General features: G+C 38.1%; 1 protein-coding gene across 2 annotated transcripts in view; it reads left to right on the forward strand.

The window, feature by feature from the left end:
• LOC134528281 (nucleolar protein dao-5) overlaps window positions 1-14,961 on the forward strand; it is a 164,650-nt gene that overhangs the window by 71,817 nt on the left and 77,872 nt on the right. For both annotated transcript variants that reach the window (XM_063361771.1, XM_063361772.1), the window contains exon 2: window positions 14,257-14,317. In XM_063361771.1, coding sequence (XP_063217841.1) covers window positions 14,275-14,317 — 43 coding nt within the window. In that variant the 5' untranslated portion in view covers window positions 14,257-14,274. The remainder of the gene's footprint in view (window positions 1-14,256; window positions 14,318-14,961) is intronic.

Genomic DNA, 14,961 nt, shown 5'->3' on the forward strand with positions numbered 1-14,961 from the left:
TTAATAGCTTGGAAGGAACTCGCGCGGGAGAATCGTAAAAACAGCCATCAAGAAGTATCATGTTAGACAAAGATTTTATTTAGAAATACATCATGAAATTAATTAATTTTTAACTTCACTATCCCGATGGTGGGGGTCGGCTCTCATTTAGACTTCAATAATTTACATGGCAAAGATTTCACACACCCTATCCCTAACTTCTTACATCAATTTACGTTACACGGGCTGGAGATTTGAATGAAGCTAAGAACAGTAACCTGAAATTTTTCGATACTTTTTTTTTCCATCATGATGATAAGTCGTTTTACCTATTACAGAGTGTCTTTAGACCAGGCAACAGCCCCTATGCTTGCCAGGGGAGGATGGTTTATCATTGCCTTCCGCAGGATGAAAGTGAAAAGGACATCACAAACACCCGGTCTTGAACGCAGGGAGAAGGTTTGAAAAAATCCCCTTCTCGGCCAGGAATCGAACCCGGGGCCCTGTGACCACCAGCCAGACACGCTAGCCACTGGACCAAGTAAAAGGGACGTTTTCAGCCTAAACAATAAAGAATTGTGATTTCACTTTAAAACTTCCTACCCTTTGAAGTTTGAACAGCAATCTATTAGGTCATTTATATCCACGCAGGATTCCTGAGTTCACTGTTATAATTGCAGTTAAATGGCAGAATTCTAACGCAGAATGCACCTCAAATAAACGAAGGGTTTTTCTTAGTTTCTGATTACGCGATCTTCGTAAGAACCAAGAAGGCGAGAAGATATGAAGTTGGTGTGTTCAATGTTTGCCAAGTACGAGAACCCTCACCCCTTTAACAATCTGCATAGAAAAAAAATATATATATATTTCGAAGTTTAACGTTAATATCTTGGAGTTGTGTTGGTATTGGGTTATTTTTAAAATAATATTTACTACATGCTGGATTATTTACGATTCTTCCTAGCGAGTTCTTCAATAGATTTAACTAATTAATGGAATACTAGCTATTACACAGCTACGATTTGTTTTTCTATAAAATTGCTTATACCTCCATGGTATGAACTATCTTGACTTGAGAGGAAACCATATACATAGAAAGAAAAAAAAATTAGCTGTGAAATAAAAAAAAAGTTATTTGATGATTTTATTCACACTACAAGAGTTTAGTTCAAAGTAAAATAGTAAATTGTACGTTTGTTTACAAATATTTGCATTTGTATTTGCAATAATTTGTAAATTCATAGTGAAAATGTTTAATAGTGTGCTAAGCAGGGGGTATAGTACCACACAACTACTCATAATAACACTCCTCACCAAAGATTGGAGGGGGGGGGGGAGGGTGTTTGTCCATTTTTTCTCTGTTTACTACAAATTATTTCACTCTTCAGTAACATGGAACTAAGAACCGTGCACCACTATCATAATAGAGTACAGTACCATACAAAACACTGAATTACTATGTATGGAAACAGAGAACATTGAAGGGGAAAAAACAGTGCCAATGGCAGAAATATTGCATGGGAAAGAGAGAGCAAAAGAATGCACAGTGCTAACTAAGGATGAGAGAAGATGTATTGTCACGATACGATACATTTTTTTATATATCATATGCGTACGTAAAATTTAGGAAAGAGATCAACTGATTAAATTTTCTGTTTCAGCCGTTGGGCAGTAAGAAAATTTGTGTTTTCTGAGTGAGTTACCACCCGAATAAAGCACCGTGTGTCAGGCGATCGTATAGTTCTGTTCCGCGCCGTAATTTTTTGTGATTTTCGACGCTGCCGAAGCTCTCGCATTCTCTAGGCACTGGACTTTTTAAGCTTTTAGGATTCCTTTCGACTCGAGTTTTCCTCTGACTTGCGTTTTCTATAATTCCGAGAGTGGACTCAGTACCCTTTTTTGACGCGTTATTTAGCCTTGTAGTTATTGGCGGTTCGAATCTGACGTTATTTCGTGACACCAAAGAAAGTTACGCCCGATTATCACTGTGTTAAGGGCTCCGCCTACCCGGACACACACGCGGTCTGCAGAGCTTCAGGAAAAACAGGGCGATAAAAAACTACTCAAGATATCTGAGTGAGGTCTGCTTACAAAAAGCATTTAAGAGTTCTCCGAGGGCCAAAAAGTACTTTTGATTTCGGATTAAGTTTTTAAACTGTATTTTTAGAAGACTTAAAATTGCTAAAAACGCATGTTTTCAGAGTCATTTTTAGGCTTAAAACAACCAGTACAGATTCTTGAAAGCACTTAAGGGACTTGCATCACACCTTTATCTTCATTTCTCGGCCATATAATGTTACGGTCACCGCTCAAATTTCACAGTGATCCTGTGACGACGAGAAGACTGCGCGCTACTAGTCCAGAGGAGACACCGCGCTAGAAGCACCAGCGAGCGTCGCGCTTATCATCCCGCCTCACACACATACACCCCTGCCGAGGCGGGCGCCTTTAACGGACGAGTGGACGTTCCCGCGTCCGAACACGAAGCTGTGTTTCGGCTGCGGAGGGTTTGCCACGCCAGTTACCCGATCTAACTTGGGGAGCTTCACTCCCCCGCCGAATTAGGTACACGTAACTTTTATAGCATTACACAACCTACCAGCGCAAACCTATCCCACAAGACACGCGCCCCCGCCGTCGATTCAAATGATTCTTCACCAGTGTGGGGTGCACCTGAATTACTATGCACTTGGCGAGTCATGGAAACTTTGGTTTCTGGCCTCGCCCACGCTTACTGCCCCGGATGGCAATGTGATGAATCGGCGGAAGGTTTGCGGGGTTGGCCGGCCTGCTTGCTGCAGGCGGGGCTTTCTCCGCGCGCGCTGCGAGGCAGCGGGGCGTTTCGCAGCGGCGAGCCACGCCCACTGCCCTGTGCTGACCACCGGGTCCACCTGCCGCCTGGCCGAGGGACAAGTTCGCACCTCGGGGAGGGCGGACCAGCTCAAGTTGTTTTGGGCCTCAACGTGAATCCGGTCCCATCTGAACCAGTGGCGGATCCAGAGGTTCACCTCGGTGGGGGCACTCTAGGATTTCAGAGAAGCCAGAGAAAAAAATTTCTTAAAATTACTAAATTTGTATTTAATATACTCACACTACACATAACATCCAACCACCAGATTTTATGATTCTACAAGAAATTAATTAATTATATTAAAATATTTTATTGGTTTCAGAAACAATCATTTTTGTCGGCAATATTAATGTAGCAGACAACTGGTTTTTCAAGGGGGGGGGGGCACTTTCCCCTGGTGGCCCCTCCCCTTGGATCCGCCACTGATCTGAACCCAACCCTCAACTGCAAGCACAGCTCTATTTGCCAAGTTTTAACAACACAAGGAAGGTATTACGTGGCGGCAGCCCCTGGAAGACAGACATCGACTTATCTGTGCACAAACGTGCGGGAATAACACAATTTTTGAGGTATCTAATAATTCTGTGCTTTTTGCGTAAAAGGGGTTAAGTCCAAAATCATAGTTTTGAGAAAATAGCGATTGAAAATTATCAGGTTTCTTGAAGTCAGTTATTTTTAGCTTTATTAACTGCTTTAGAACTTTGGAAACTCATTAATTGTTTTAAAATAATGTCTCTAATCTCCCTTATCAATTTTAAAAGTAAGTAATTCAATATCACTATGTATTAACCATTTGTGACTTAACCCCCATTACGCAACAAGCACAGAATTATATAACGTGAGATTTCACAGAAATTTCGAATGGCTGTTAGTCCTCAATACTCTTCTGTTCATGTCTGGATCATTCCTTTCCTTGCTGGCACTGATTGGCGAAAGAAGTTCGTTCCGCATTTGAACAGGCCAATGAGAAGGAGCTGTTATGCCACATTAACGCCTTGGATTCATCTGTAGAAAACCACGTTCAAGTTTGACATATTCCGCATGAGCGGGAAGAAGTCACTGTGTTTCATGCGACAGATTTCAAATATAAATCGCCATCTCCACACTTCAGCTGAAGGATTTTGCAAAGTACACTTCATGTCTACACTCGTAATTTTTTTTGTGTGTGTGTAATTTCTGGACATGTTTTATTGTTAGATATATTTTTATTATTTGCTACTTCAGATCTGGTATCACTGAACTGCAACAATGCTGCCAACTGCGACAACCACGAGAAAGTGCTCACTTTGTTCATGTCGCTGCACTACTCGTTACGTGCGCGAATCTGGAGGCAACAGCACTTACTTCCCAAATATGCTGCGTTGAAGTTAATCTTAAAGAATGTTTGAAGTCAAACTTCTTTGGGAACGGTGAGAGTAAAATTTCAAGGCCGAATTTTAATACAACGTTTTCGTGAAACATTGTTGTAAAACATTTCTGACGTGAAATGGACAGAAAATAGGTACTTTACCAAAGATATATAAAAAGATCACCATGCTATATACGTTGCTGCGATATTTTGTGTTTTCCTCTTTGTGCAATTAATCCCCCCCCCCCCAAAAAAAAAAAAGAACCGAGAGAGATAGATGAACGAAAGGATAAGACAGAGAGTGTGTGCAAGCGTTAGTTTCAGAGAGAAAAAGTTATACTAGGTATCCTACACAGTCAGCTGTGAAGGCTTCTAATTTTACATTTGCTAACAGCACGCTCGCGTTCCTCCTTGTTCAACCAGCAGCGTAGAGAGCGCTATTGAGATAGTCCCTGAATTTCCCGTGTAGATAGCGCTACCTATTATGAATTTCATATTTCATTCATAAGTTTAGCATGTTCCAAATGACAGAATTGTTTGAAGAAACAGTAACACGTACAGTTCTTCTTTATGGTGTATTTCAACAGTGAGTAATATTTATAAAATTGTCTACTTTCTGTCTTTCTCTCCTTCTCTATCTATCTCTTTCTCTGCGATGTACTTATATGCCGAGGTTTGGATTGCCAAATAAGTTTTACTTCTATCGTGTGTACCGAGTTACACGCGCTCTTATTTTTAATATATTATTTTTATTTTAGGTTAAACAACATGTCAGTTATGTAAAAAAATTAAACCTTAACCTTTGACCGTGAGTGATGAATGTCTTCCGCCACCCCGGCTGTAAAGTTTGCACGGTTTACGAGAGGAGTTTATACAGTTCACGTGGGAGAAATAAATGTACGCGGTAATTTTCCACCCGAGTCCTTGCACTCTTGTTGTTTTATTACAGAGGACTGGTTTGTCGAGTGTTTTTTTATTATTATTATTTTGCGTGCTGCTGTTGCGGTGTAGTTTTCTCGTTATGAGCACAGAGTTGTTTTTTTTCTCTCTTTTTTTATTTTCTGCTGGCCGTAGCTGGTCCTTTAAGGTGACCCCTGCCGCCGAGGTCACACTACGTCTTCACCTTCTGGGCCGCGAGCTACTCGAGAAGGGGAGGGGGAAGTGGCCGAGAATTTCCTGGTTCGTCCGGGAATCCCCCTACTGATCCAAAAATAGTATGTTTTTTCTGAAGAACACATCGTTATAGTTATTGGGGGAAAAAAAGTGGTAAGTCCAGTTTCTTGAAATCTGGCGTCTTTACATACAACTATATGGATGGCTCAATCGAATCCTCGAATCCTCAAGTATCATCGAATCCTTAGTATTCGAAGGATAAGATATAATCGAGGAACAATATTCGACGACAAATATCAGAGGAACTAAAGTAAACTTAAAAAAAAGAAATCAACACTGATAACCCTTGAGGGAAGTTTACTAAGTAAATTTTTTTCTTCATACTTATCCTGTTCCTCAATATATTATAATTTAACAGTCTGGAAAATAAGTTTGTGAAATGGTTGAATGTTTAAACACCACAGTTAGCATTTTTATTTCTTGTGAATTATTTTATTTTATTTTTAACCCTTGATACTTAGATTTGGTTTTAAAAGGTGTGTGTGTGTGTGGGGGGGGGGGGGGGGGGGTATTCGAAGTACTCTTTGGGATTCGAATTCGAGAAAATTGGATTCAGTCCATCACTACATATAACATTGTCATATTTAAGGAAAATAAAATTATTTCTGTATCGGAAAATAGTCAGAAGTTCTGGGCATATTTCTTATGAAATATATGCTTTGCACTTCCCAACTTATTCAGGACACAGAAACTGTTCTTTACCTTTTTTTACGAAACTCGAGACATAAGAAACTTTATTTCCAATTTTTTTTTTTACATTTACCCCACGATATTATCTACAAGTATGTTAGTACAGAATCGAAATCGTGTATGTTCACGGCTTATTAAAAAAATATCTTTCGACAGCCTACGAGCGTAGGTAGATTTCGAAATAACATATTTGTTCTGGAAATATTTTAGCAGCTTCTATAAAAGTTCTGGAATATTTTAATAACTTAATGTACTTAACATATTTATGCTCTCCAATATTACAAAATGATCGATTAAATATTTTCTCAATTTCCATGCAACGAAAATATTACGAATATTTTTACCTGAGAGTATCCAGCATTGAATAGCTTAGAACGATTTTCATATTATTTGGCAACAAAGGTAATTATTTTTTGACCTTCAAACACTATTTTTTTTCCCTTTCACTAATAACGTGGTCGTGTGAAAATTTGCTTTACACTAAGCTTTAAGATAATATTAAAATGGTTTATATAATTTCGAACGAATGTGATACTAAGAAAGTTTTGAATTTTTTTAAAATTCAATCCCTGTTTTTACGGTAATAATTAGTTTCATTGTTTCAACCTAAGTTTTAGATGAAGTTTAGTATTTATACCATAAATTATATAGGATTTGATTATATAGATATTAAAAATGACTAATGTTTTACTTTCAAACCTTGTTATTTCCACCCCATGCAGTAATAGTTGATTAGATAAAAATTTATTTTAACAGTTGTTTTAGACAATATTTAGATAGTTAAACAAAAATAACAATGGATTCGATAGTATATATGTAAGGGAAGTTTTTAATTTCCAACGCAAGATTTTTTCAACCTTTAGCAATAATGGTTTCTTTTATCAAAAATTCATTCGGCCAAAAGTTTTATATAAAAATGATAAAATTAACAAACACTCTGAACGAATTCGATGGTGTGCCTACGAACAGAGTTATGATTTTTTTTTGTCCTCCAACCCATGTTTTTCCACCCCTTGCAGTTATGGTTGGTCGTATCAAAAATGTTTTTTTGACAAAAGTGTTTGGTATTACTCCTATGAGTTGGAATGCGTTTGAACGGATGTGATATTCATAATATTATGAATCTTATAAAGATAATTCTGTTTTTAATAAATCCTTCCCAAGTTCTACCCCCTTCAATGGATATTGCCCATTAACGAACGTGACCAAGATTTTCCATGTTTATATTTTATGTAACAATTTGCAAGTGATGTGTGAAAAAATACGACAGTTATCGTATCTAAAAAATTTAATGTGTATATATATATATATAATTTATTTTGTTTGACGATGGTTTTTGGGTCTAGGAACCATGAAACGAAAAACTATACCAAAAATTTCAGGATGTTGCACCATGGTAACGTCTACAATAGGTTATGTTTCTTCGAAATCTACCTAAAAGGTGGTGGACTTGGCGATAAGAAAATGTATTTAGACCAAGACATTTTTTTTTTATTTTGTTGGTAGTTTTCAATGTTAATTTGTTAAAAATCACGTAAAATAATATATTAGACAGATTTTTATTAATTACTTTTTGATAGTATCGTATATCATGAATCAAGATTTTAGCACGTTTATGTATTTATACCGAGTAGTTACGTCGCTTGTAAACAATTTTTTCTTTGCACGCATCACTGTGTAAACTATTCTACTCGGATATAGTGGCGGGCCCGGCAAGTATGTTGATAAACCGCGGGTGTGTTTATGTATTCCTATAAGCTGTCCACTATTTGAGTTTCTTCCATGGAAAAAACCAGCGATATCCAGCAGTGGCGCGTGGCCATGAAATTGTCTTAAATGAAAGTAAATGCGCTAGCGCACCACAAACAACAAAAGTGTTCGGCCGTCTCAGGGAGCGGGCCTTTTATTGGCCTCTCTCCGCGGCCAGGCACGCGCGCGAGGTCACCTCGTCCGAGAGAGGCGCCGGCAGCACGCACAAGTGAAAGCTGTTTAAGGAACTCCCGCCACGAAGCCCACGGCGCAAGGGCAACCACGAATGTATAGTGCAGGTCAAACGTCTTGCCAGTTGGTTCGAGCTGTTCAAAGCGCTCCCGCCACGAAGTCAGCCGGCGCAAGGGCGCCCAGGAATGTATAGTGCAGGTCAAACGTCTTGCCAGTTTGCTCGAGCTGTTTAAAGCGCTCCCGACACGAAGTCAGCCGGCGCAAGGGCGCCCAGGAATGTATAGTGCAGGTCAAACGTCTTGCGCCAGTTGGTTCGAGCTGTTTAAAGCGCTCCCGACACGAAGTCAGCCGGCGCAAGGGCGCCCAGGAATGTATAGTGCAGGTCAAACGTCTTGCCAGTTGGTTCGAGCTGTTCAAAGACCTCCCGCAACGAAGTCAGCCGGCGCAAGGGCGCCCAGGAATGTATAGTGCAGGTCAAACGTCTTGCGCCAGTTGGTTCGAGCTGTTTAAAGCGCTCCCGACACGAAGTCAGCCGGCGCAAGGGCGCCCAGGAATGTATAGTGCAGGTCAAACGTCTTGCGCCAGTTGGTTCGAGCTGTTTAAAGCGCTCCCGACACGAAGTCAGCCGGCGCAAGGGCGCCCAGGAATGTATAGTGCAGGTCAAACGTCTTGCGCCAGTTGGTTCGAGCTGTTTAAAGCGCTCCCGACACGAAGTCAGCCGGCGCAAGGGCGCCCAGGAATGTATAGTGCAGGTCAAACGTCTTGCGCCAGTTGGTTCGAGCTGTTTAAAGCGCTCCCGACACGAAGTCAGCCGGCGCAAGGGCGCCCAGGAATGTATAGTGCAGGTCAAACGTCTTGCGCCAGTTGGTTCGAGCTGTTTAAAGCGCTCCCGACACGAAGTCAGCCGGCGCAAGGGCGCCCAGGAATGTATAGTGCAGGTCAAACGCCTTGCCAGTTTGTTCGAGCTGTTTAAAGCGCTCCCGCCACGAAGTCAGCCGGTGCAAGGGCGCCCAGGAATGTATAGTGCAGGTCAAAAGTCTTGTCAGTTGGTTCGAGTTGGTTCGGGTTTTAAGGCGCTCCCGCCACGAAGCCAACTGGGCACAAGTGCAACCATGAAAGTATAGTTCTGGCCAAAAGTCTGGCAAGCTAGGTCATGCTGGTTAAAGTTGTTTAAGGCGCTCTAGACACGAAGCCAGCCCGGCACTTAAAATGCGGGTCAAAAGTCTGGTGAGCTACTTCGAGCTGGTTCCAGCTGTTTAAGGCACTTTTGCCACGAAGTCAGCCCGGCATTAGGGTTACCAGAAACTGAAAGTGCGGGCCAAAAGTCTTATGAATTGGTTTGATGTAGATGCTTCACTCGTACGGGTTCGGCAGATCCGTACAGTAGGTTGAGCCCGACGGTACGATATGTATCGACTCGGAATGTCACGGTTGTGACTGTTCGGTTTAAAAACCGTTTTTGCGATGATGATGGCGCGTGTACCTACGTATCAATCGTTGAGCATCAATCGGTCAACTTATTTTGAATGGGTATAACACTTGAAGAATAATGTCGCACCTTATTGGATGTGCCCCACTGACATGTCTATCCTCCCTTTACTTCCCCTTTCGACGATCTTGCCTTTCATGCTACATCACTCTCCCACTGACAGCTTGCAAGGACTTCTGGCCAGCACTATGAATTTCTCCGGTAATCTTCTCACAGGTTCAGACGGAGACATCATTAGAGCGTAATAACAGGCTACAAAATGTTATAAGAGTATCAATTTCGTCTGGATACGAGATGGTGGCTGCGGCACATACGTTTTCTATTTTCAAACTGCAGTTCAGAAGGGGTTAAGCGCGCGTAAGTTTGATAGCTCCCGGCTGGTCAAGACCAAATATATAAAGATCAAACTTAGGCCTTGTCGGAATTCAAGTACGTAGCTACGTATCTCGTGATATCGCATACTACACTTTCCCTTGAAGATTATTAGAACATTTCAGATAAATAATTGTTGGTCTATATAAATAATTTCAGCCTGCCAGGCTAAATTGTTTGTAAACTAAATTTTTGGAGAAAATTAGCCCTATAATTTTTTATTGCATAAAACATTGTTTATACTCGATTGCAAACACACGAATTATGGGCAGTGTATTTGGGTTTCTCCTTTTTTATATAGTAATTTAAGTATCGCATTAGTGCTTACGGCTGACAAACTTTTCTTATAAACCTATTTAAGAATTTATTTTATCAATATGTTAATCCTGCTTAAAATATACGGTGTAATATATTTTACCAGTTTTGAAATTACTAAGTTTTTATACCCGACACAACAAACATAAAGCTTTTTAATATAATGATTTTGTTTACGTAATTACTCGAGAAGTCTACATATTCGTTTACTTGCATACTTCTTTCCAGTACAGAGAGCCTCTTCTATGGATATTTCAGACAAATGTGGACACGGTGTTAGCTTCCAAGTTGATGCTGGGGCGCCACGAACGTGGAAATTTTCGTCTTACGTAACTTTAAATCCTCCTCTGTATTTTATGTTACGAATGACTTATCTTGATTGGAGCATGGTTTGTAAAGAAACGTTAACTTTTAGTTAGCAAGTGTGGATAGTCGTCCCATATCTTTTTTTTTTTTTTTGTAAATTTCTTAGTAACTCCAATTTAGTTTTTCTTGTTTTAAAACTATCTTGATCAGGAAACGAAAAAAAAAGTAGAGTGATTTTAAAATAGTGATATTGAACTTCAGCTAATTTTGTTATTCATGTAATTATTTATTTATTTTTTATTTAACTGTTGAAAATCAATGACACATGATCGGCACAAGTTAAAGTAAACACGTTAAAGTTAGCGCTTTGATACTCAGTATCTTATCAAAGTAATTTAGGCAAGGAAACAAAAATGTAACCTGCTTGCCGTTTTCAATAGAAAGTCACATATTTTGTGTGTATCAAACACTTTGGCACTCACTTCTTAAGCCATCCATTAAAAGATGCTGTTGACAAAGTCACATCCCTTCATTTGGAAATGAAAATATTTACCTTATTGCGAGGAAAAAATAGTTACGTCGTTTCTTCTGAAGTTTGTGGTCGAATTTTTCTTTTTACTTTCAACTTTTTACGTATCCATGAAACTGCGATTAAAAACGAAAAGTGTGAGCTGTGTGCGATTGTCATGTGTTTAGTGCCTGTTCTGAGTTTCTATCAAACGAAATGTTTGCGAGCGGTTTGGTATGAAAAAAAAAATTGCTGTACCTTTATGTCTTACAAAGTATAGATTTTAATATCTGGAACCAGTGAACTATTTTTGTAAGTTTTTCAGACAATTATGCTACATAAAATTTCATTATGTTTATTGGTTTGAAATCTGTAGCTAGTTGTTTTCGTATACCTGTCATCATTTTCCACCAGTATCGTCTTAAATGATGTAATTTAGTAACATGTGTTTTTAAATTATTACTTATTATTAGATAGAGACCTGAAAAATTCGTGGATTCATTTCGCTATAAGTTTGAATCCAAATACGTTTGCCTTTTTACTACTTCAATGATTGGACCGCAGTTTATCTGAAGTATTCTGGGCCAGTGAAAAACATTGAACATAAGAAGTATCGAAACACCAGCATCCAGTTAACAGGTGTCATTAGTCAGTAGCCAATGAGCAGGTGTATATTTACCGAGTGCGTAGATGAACATTACATCTATCCTATGAGACATTGAAATTATGAATTTTTCTGGTGTCTACTTATCATGTTAGCTTATCCTCATATATTTTTCTATATACATTTTTTTTTGTTACAAACTAACTCTTCTTAGCATCTTTTTCATGGGAGGTTCACTTATTATTCTTCTATATTCTTTTATAAACATATCTGCTACTTTGACATCAAGTACAAATTAGAGAAAAAGCTTACTGTGCATCAAACATGCCTAAAAGCGAACTAAAATTTGGTGGGAATCAATTTAAACGTATTGCTTTTAATTACAACGAGAGACATGCGAATGATTCACTTAATTTGTTGTTTACGTGACTGAGGTTATGTGCAATGTAAATTTTAAAATGGTAACATGTATTGTCACAATTTTTTTTCAAAACTAATTTTTTTCTTTTTGCTATTAAATATTCGAAGCCTAAAAACGCCTATAATCATAACTGTTACATAAATCATTAGAATTTTACACTAACATTCGTATTAAAAATGTATTATTATTTTGCGAACACAATTGAGAGACTCGGATATGATATTAATAGAGACTGGAAAAATTCGCGATTTCAATGACCTATAGGATATACTCCATGATCCTCTACGCACGCGGGAAAATTACATGTGCTCATTGGCTACTGACTTGTGAGCCATAACACCTGTTAACTGGGACGCTAGTGATTAGATACTTCTTTTGTTAAAGGTTTTTCATTGGCCGAGTATCATTCAGATAAACTGTGGCCCAATGACTGATGCAGTAAAAAGACAAACGTTTTTGGATTCTTGATATCAGGTCTCTAGATATTAACTATGAAAATGTTTTGGGAAAGAAGTGCGCAGTCAGAAGCCTCTAATAGAAGCCGATGAGAAGTAAGAGTGTGGTAAAGCATAAATCGTGCTCTGGTAATAAGGACTGTTCTCCCACGACTGCAGTATGCCACTCTACACGTGTCACGCGGGAACTGTGGCAGATCGTTAAAACTCCTTTACAACTCTCTAGCACCGAGTCAGAAAGCGCTTGAAGTAAAATTCGTTGTCGACATTGAGCTCTATCTGCTAAAGAAGCAGACACATGTAGCGAAAGACGCCATCTTGGTTTCAACAGTTTTTATTTGCCAACACATAGTTCACACAGTGTATTTTTTTTTTTTTTTTTTTGAAAAATTATTCAGGTAAAATTATATAGATATTTGTTAATTTGTACATTTACATTAAAACAGCTAGCTGTATCACTACAAAATATTGTTCGCAGTAACACTCGGTTTGGATTATTACTAGGGCATTTATGCTTTGTGTTGTACCAGTACCTCCAATAGTTAAAGTTATTTGTAAACCGCTCCCAGAATAACTCTCCAGTATTAACTGCGTACATAATAAGCATGATACAACAAAATCAAATCAAATTGATGAATATTCAGTTATCTTTTCATGGTTTAAAAATGTATACTTTGATGAAACATTAATTAAAATATAAAATCAATTCCCAATCTTCGAAAGAAATACTCAGGATTACCTCGAAAAACGTATTTCAAATATGTAAAATTAACCATAGCTTCATGTTGTACAAAGTTACAATATATTTAAGGTAGTATTACAAACTGTTTCTTGGCAACTGGTTTCTAAAGGAACCTTTTGTGAAAGTAATAAAAAATGTAGAATTCCTGAAGTTAGTGGTGACTGGTTGACAAAAATAGTTTCTCGTATGACGTTATCGGTTTTTACTATTAAATCATATTTATTTTGGGAATTATTACTATTGTAATAATTATATCAACATACATTGTTATATAGTCTTAAAAATATCTTAATGTATTATCCCCACCAAAACGAAGGGAAATTACCGGCGAAAATCTGAACTGAATTGCACGTGGTATCCAAGTTTGAGCCAATTTATTACACTTTGCACGAAAGAAAGAAAATCTTATAAATATGACCAACAATTTTCATCACGTGTGTTGAGTTGTTATTACATTAATTTTTCTTCGCCACATTTTTTTTTTTTAAATATGAAAAATATCACAATCACAACACACACGAAAGCAAGTAACAAGTAGCTACAAAGAAAGAAGACAGCTGCTGTTGGTACCAAAAAACCACTCACAGCGAATACGAAATCAATAATAAATAAATCTTTAGTTTCACTCTTTGCACTGAATGGCGCTGTTTACGGGGGATTGATTTTTGTACTTTTGAAATGAAGGCTGGAAGAAATTATCGACTGTGGTGTAGTATTATTTATTTTTTATTACACTCATTAAAAATATTTTTTTAATGAGTTAACTATTTTGACAGTAATAAATTATCTTCTATGCAGTGGTTTGTTAAAAATCATACCATAGCCGTAAAAAAAACTAAATAATAAAATTCTTGGGTTTACGTACACGATGTTAACCCTTAAAAATAAATTAGTTTTTTGACTAAGTCGAGGTAGATAATGTAGCGTGAGGTTGTGTTGTTTTCCCAACGTGGGCATGTTATTCCGAGTACAGACCAAGCTTGGATGAGAATGATTTTATTAAGGGCCAGGCATAATATACATCGAAATTACTAACGGATTTTTTTTCTCGTGCTGTTGCAGGCTCAGGGACGTCAGAGAATGACGAGGTTAAGGCTGGCCATGCCGTGGAGCCTACTGGCGGGTAAGTACACAGCCCCAGCACTTTGCACCAAAGCCACTTAACCCTTCAGTCACACTTTGTCAATCCCCAAGATATAATTTTAATTGTATTATTTTAACTATACTATAGAGACCGGAAAAATTCGCGGATTCGTTTCACGATATGCTATAATTAAAACAACTGTATCTTTATATTGCTTCTCGGATTGGCTCACAGTTTATCTGAAGGACTTTCAGCCAATGAAAAACCTTCAACCAAAAAAGTATCGAATCGCAAGCGTCCCAGTTGACAGGTGTCACGAGTCAATAGCCAATGAGCAGGTGGCATTTGCCTGAGTGCGAGTGTGTAGGGGATTATGGAGTCTATCCCAGAGGTCATCGAAATCGCGAATTTTTCCAGTCTCTAACCATACAATATTTGAGGTATTTTTGTTACTAAAATATTACTATATAATTATGAAACTAATGTTTAATAATTGCATTATATCTATATATGTATATTATATATATCTATGTGTATGATAGAAGCTTCCCAGTATAAAATGCACAAATTAAAAAAAAACGTACAAAAAAATAAAGGCCAATTATTTATTGAATATTCGATTTATATTTTCCGTTGGTTACAAAATATTATGATTCAGTGAAACATCAATTAAAATATACAAT

The sequence above is a fragment of the Bacillus rossius genome, chromosome 1, assembly GCF_032445375.1.
Source record: "Bacillus rossius redtenbacheri isolate Brsri chromosome 1, Brsri_v3, whole genome shotgun sequence".
Taxonomy (NCBI): domain Eukaryota; kingdom Metazoa; phylum Arthropoda; class Insecta; order Phasmatodea; family Bacillidae; genus Bacillus; species Bacillus rossius.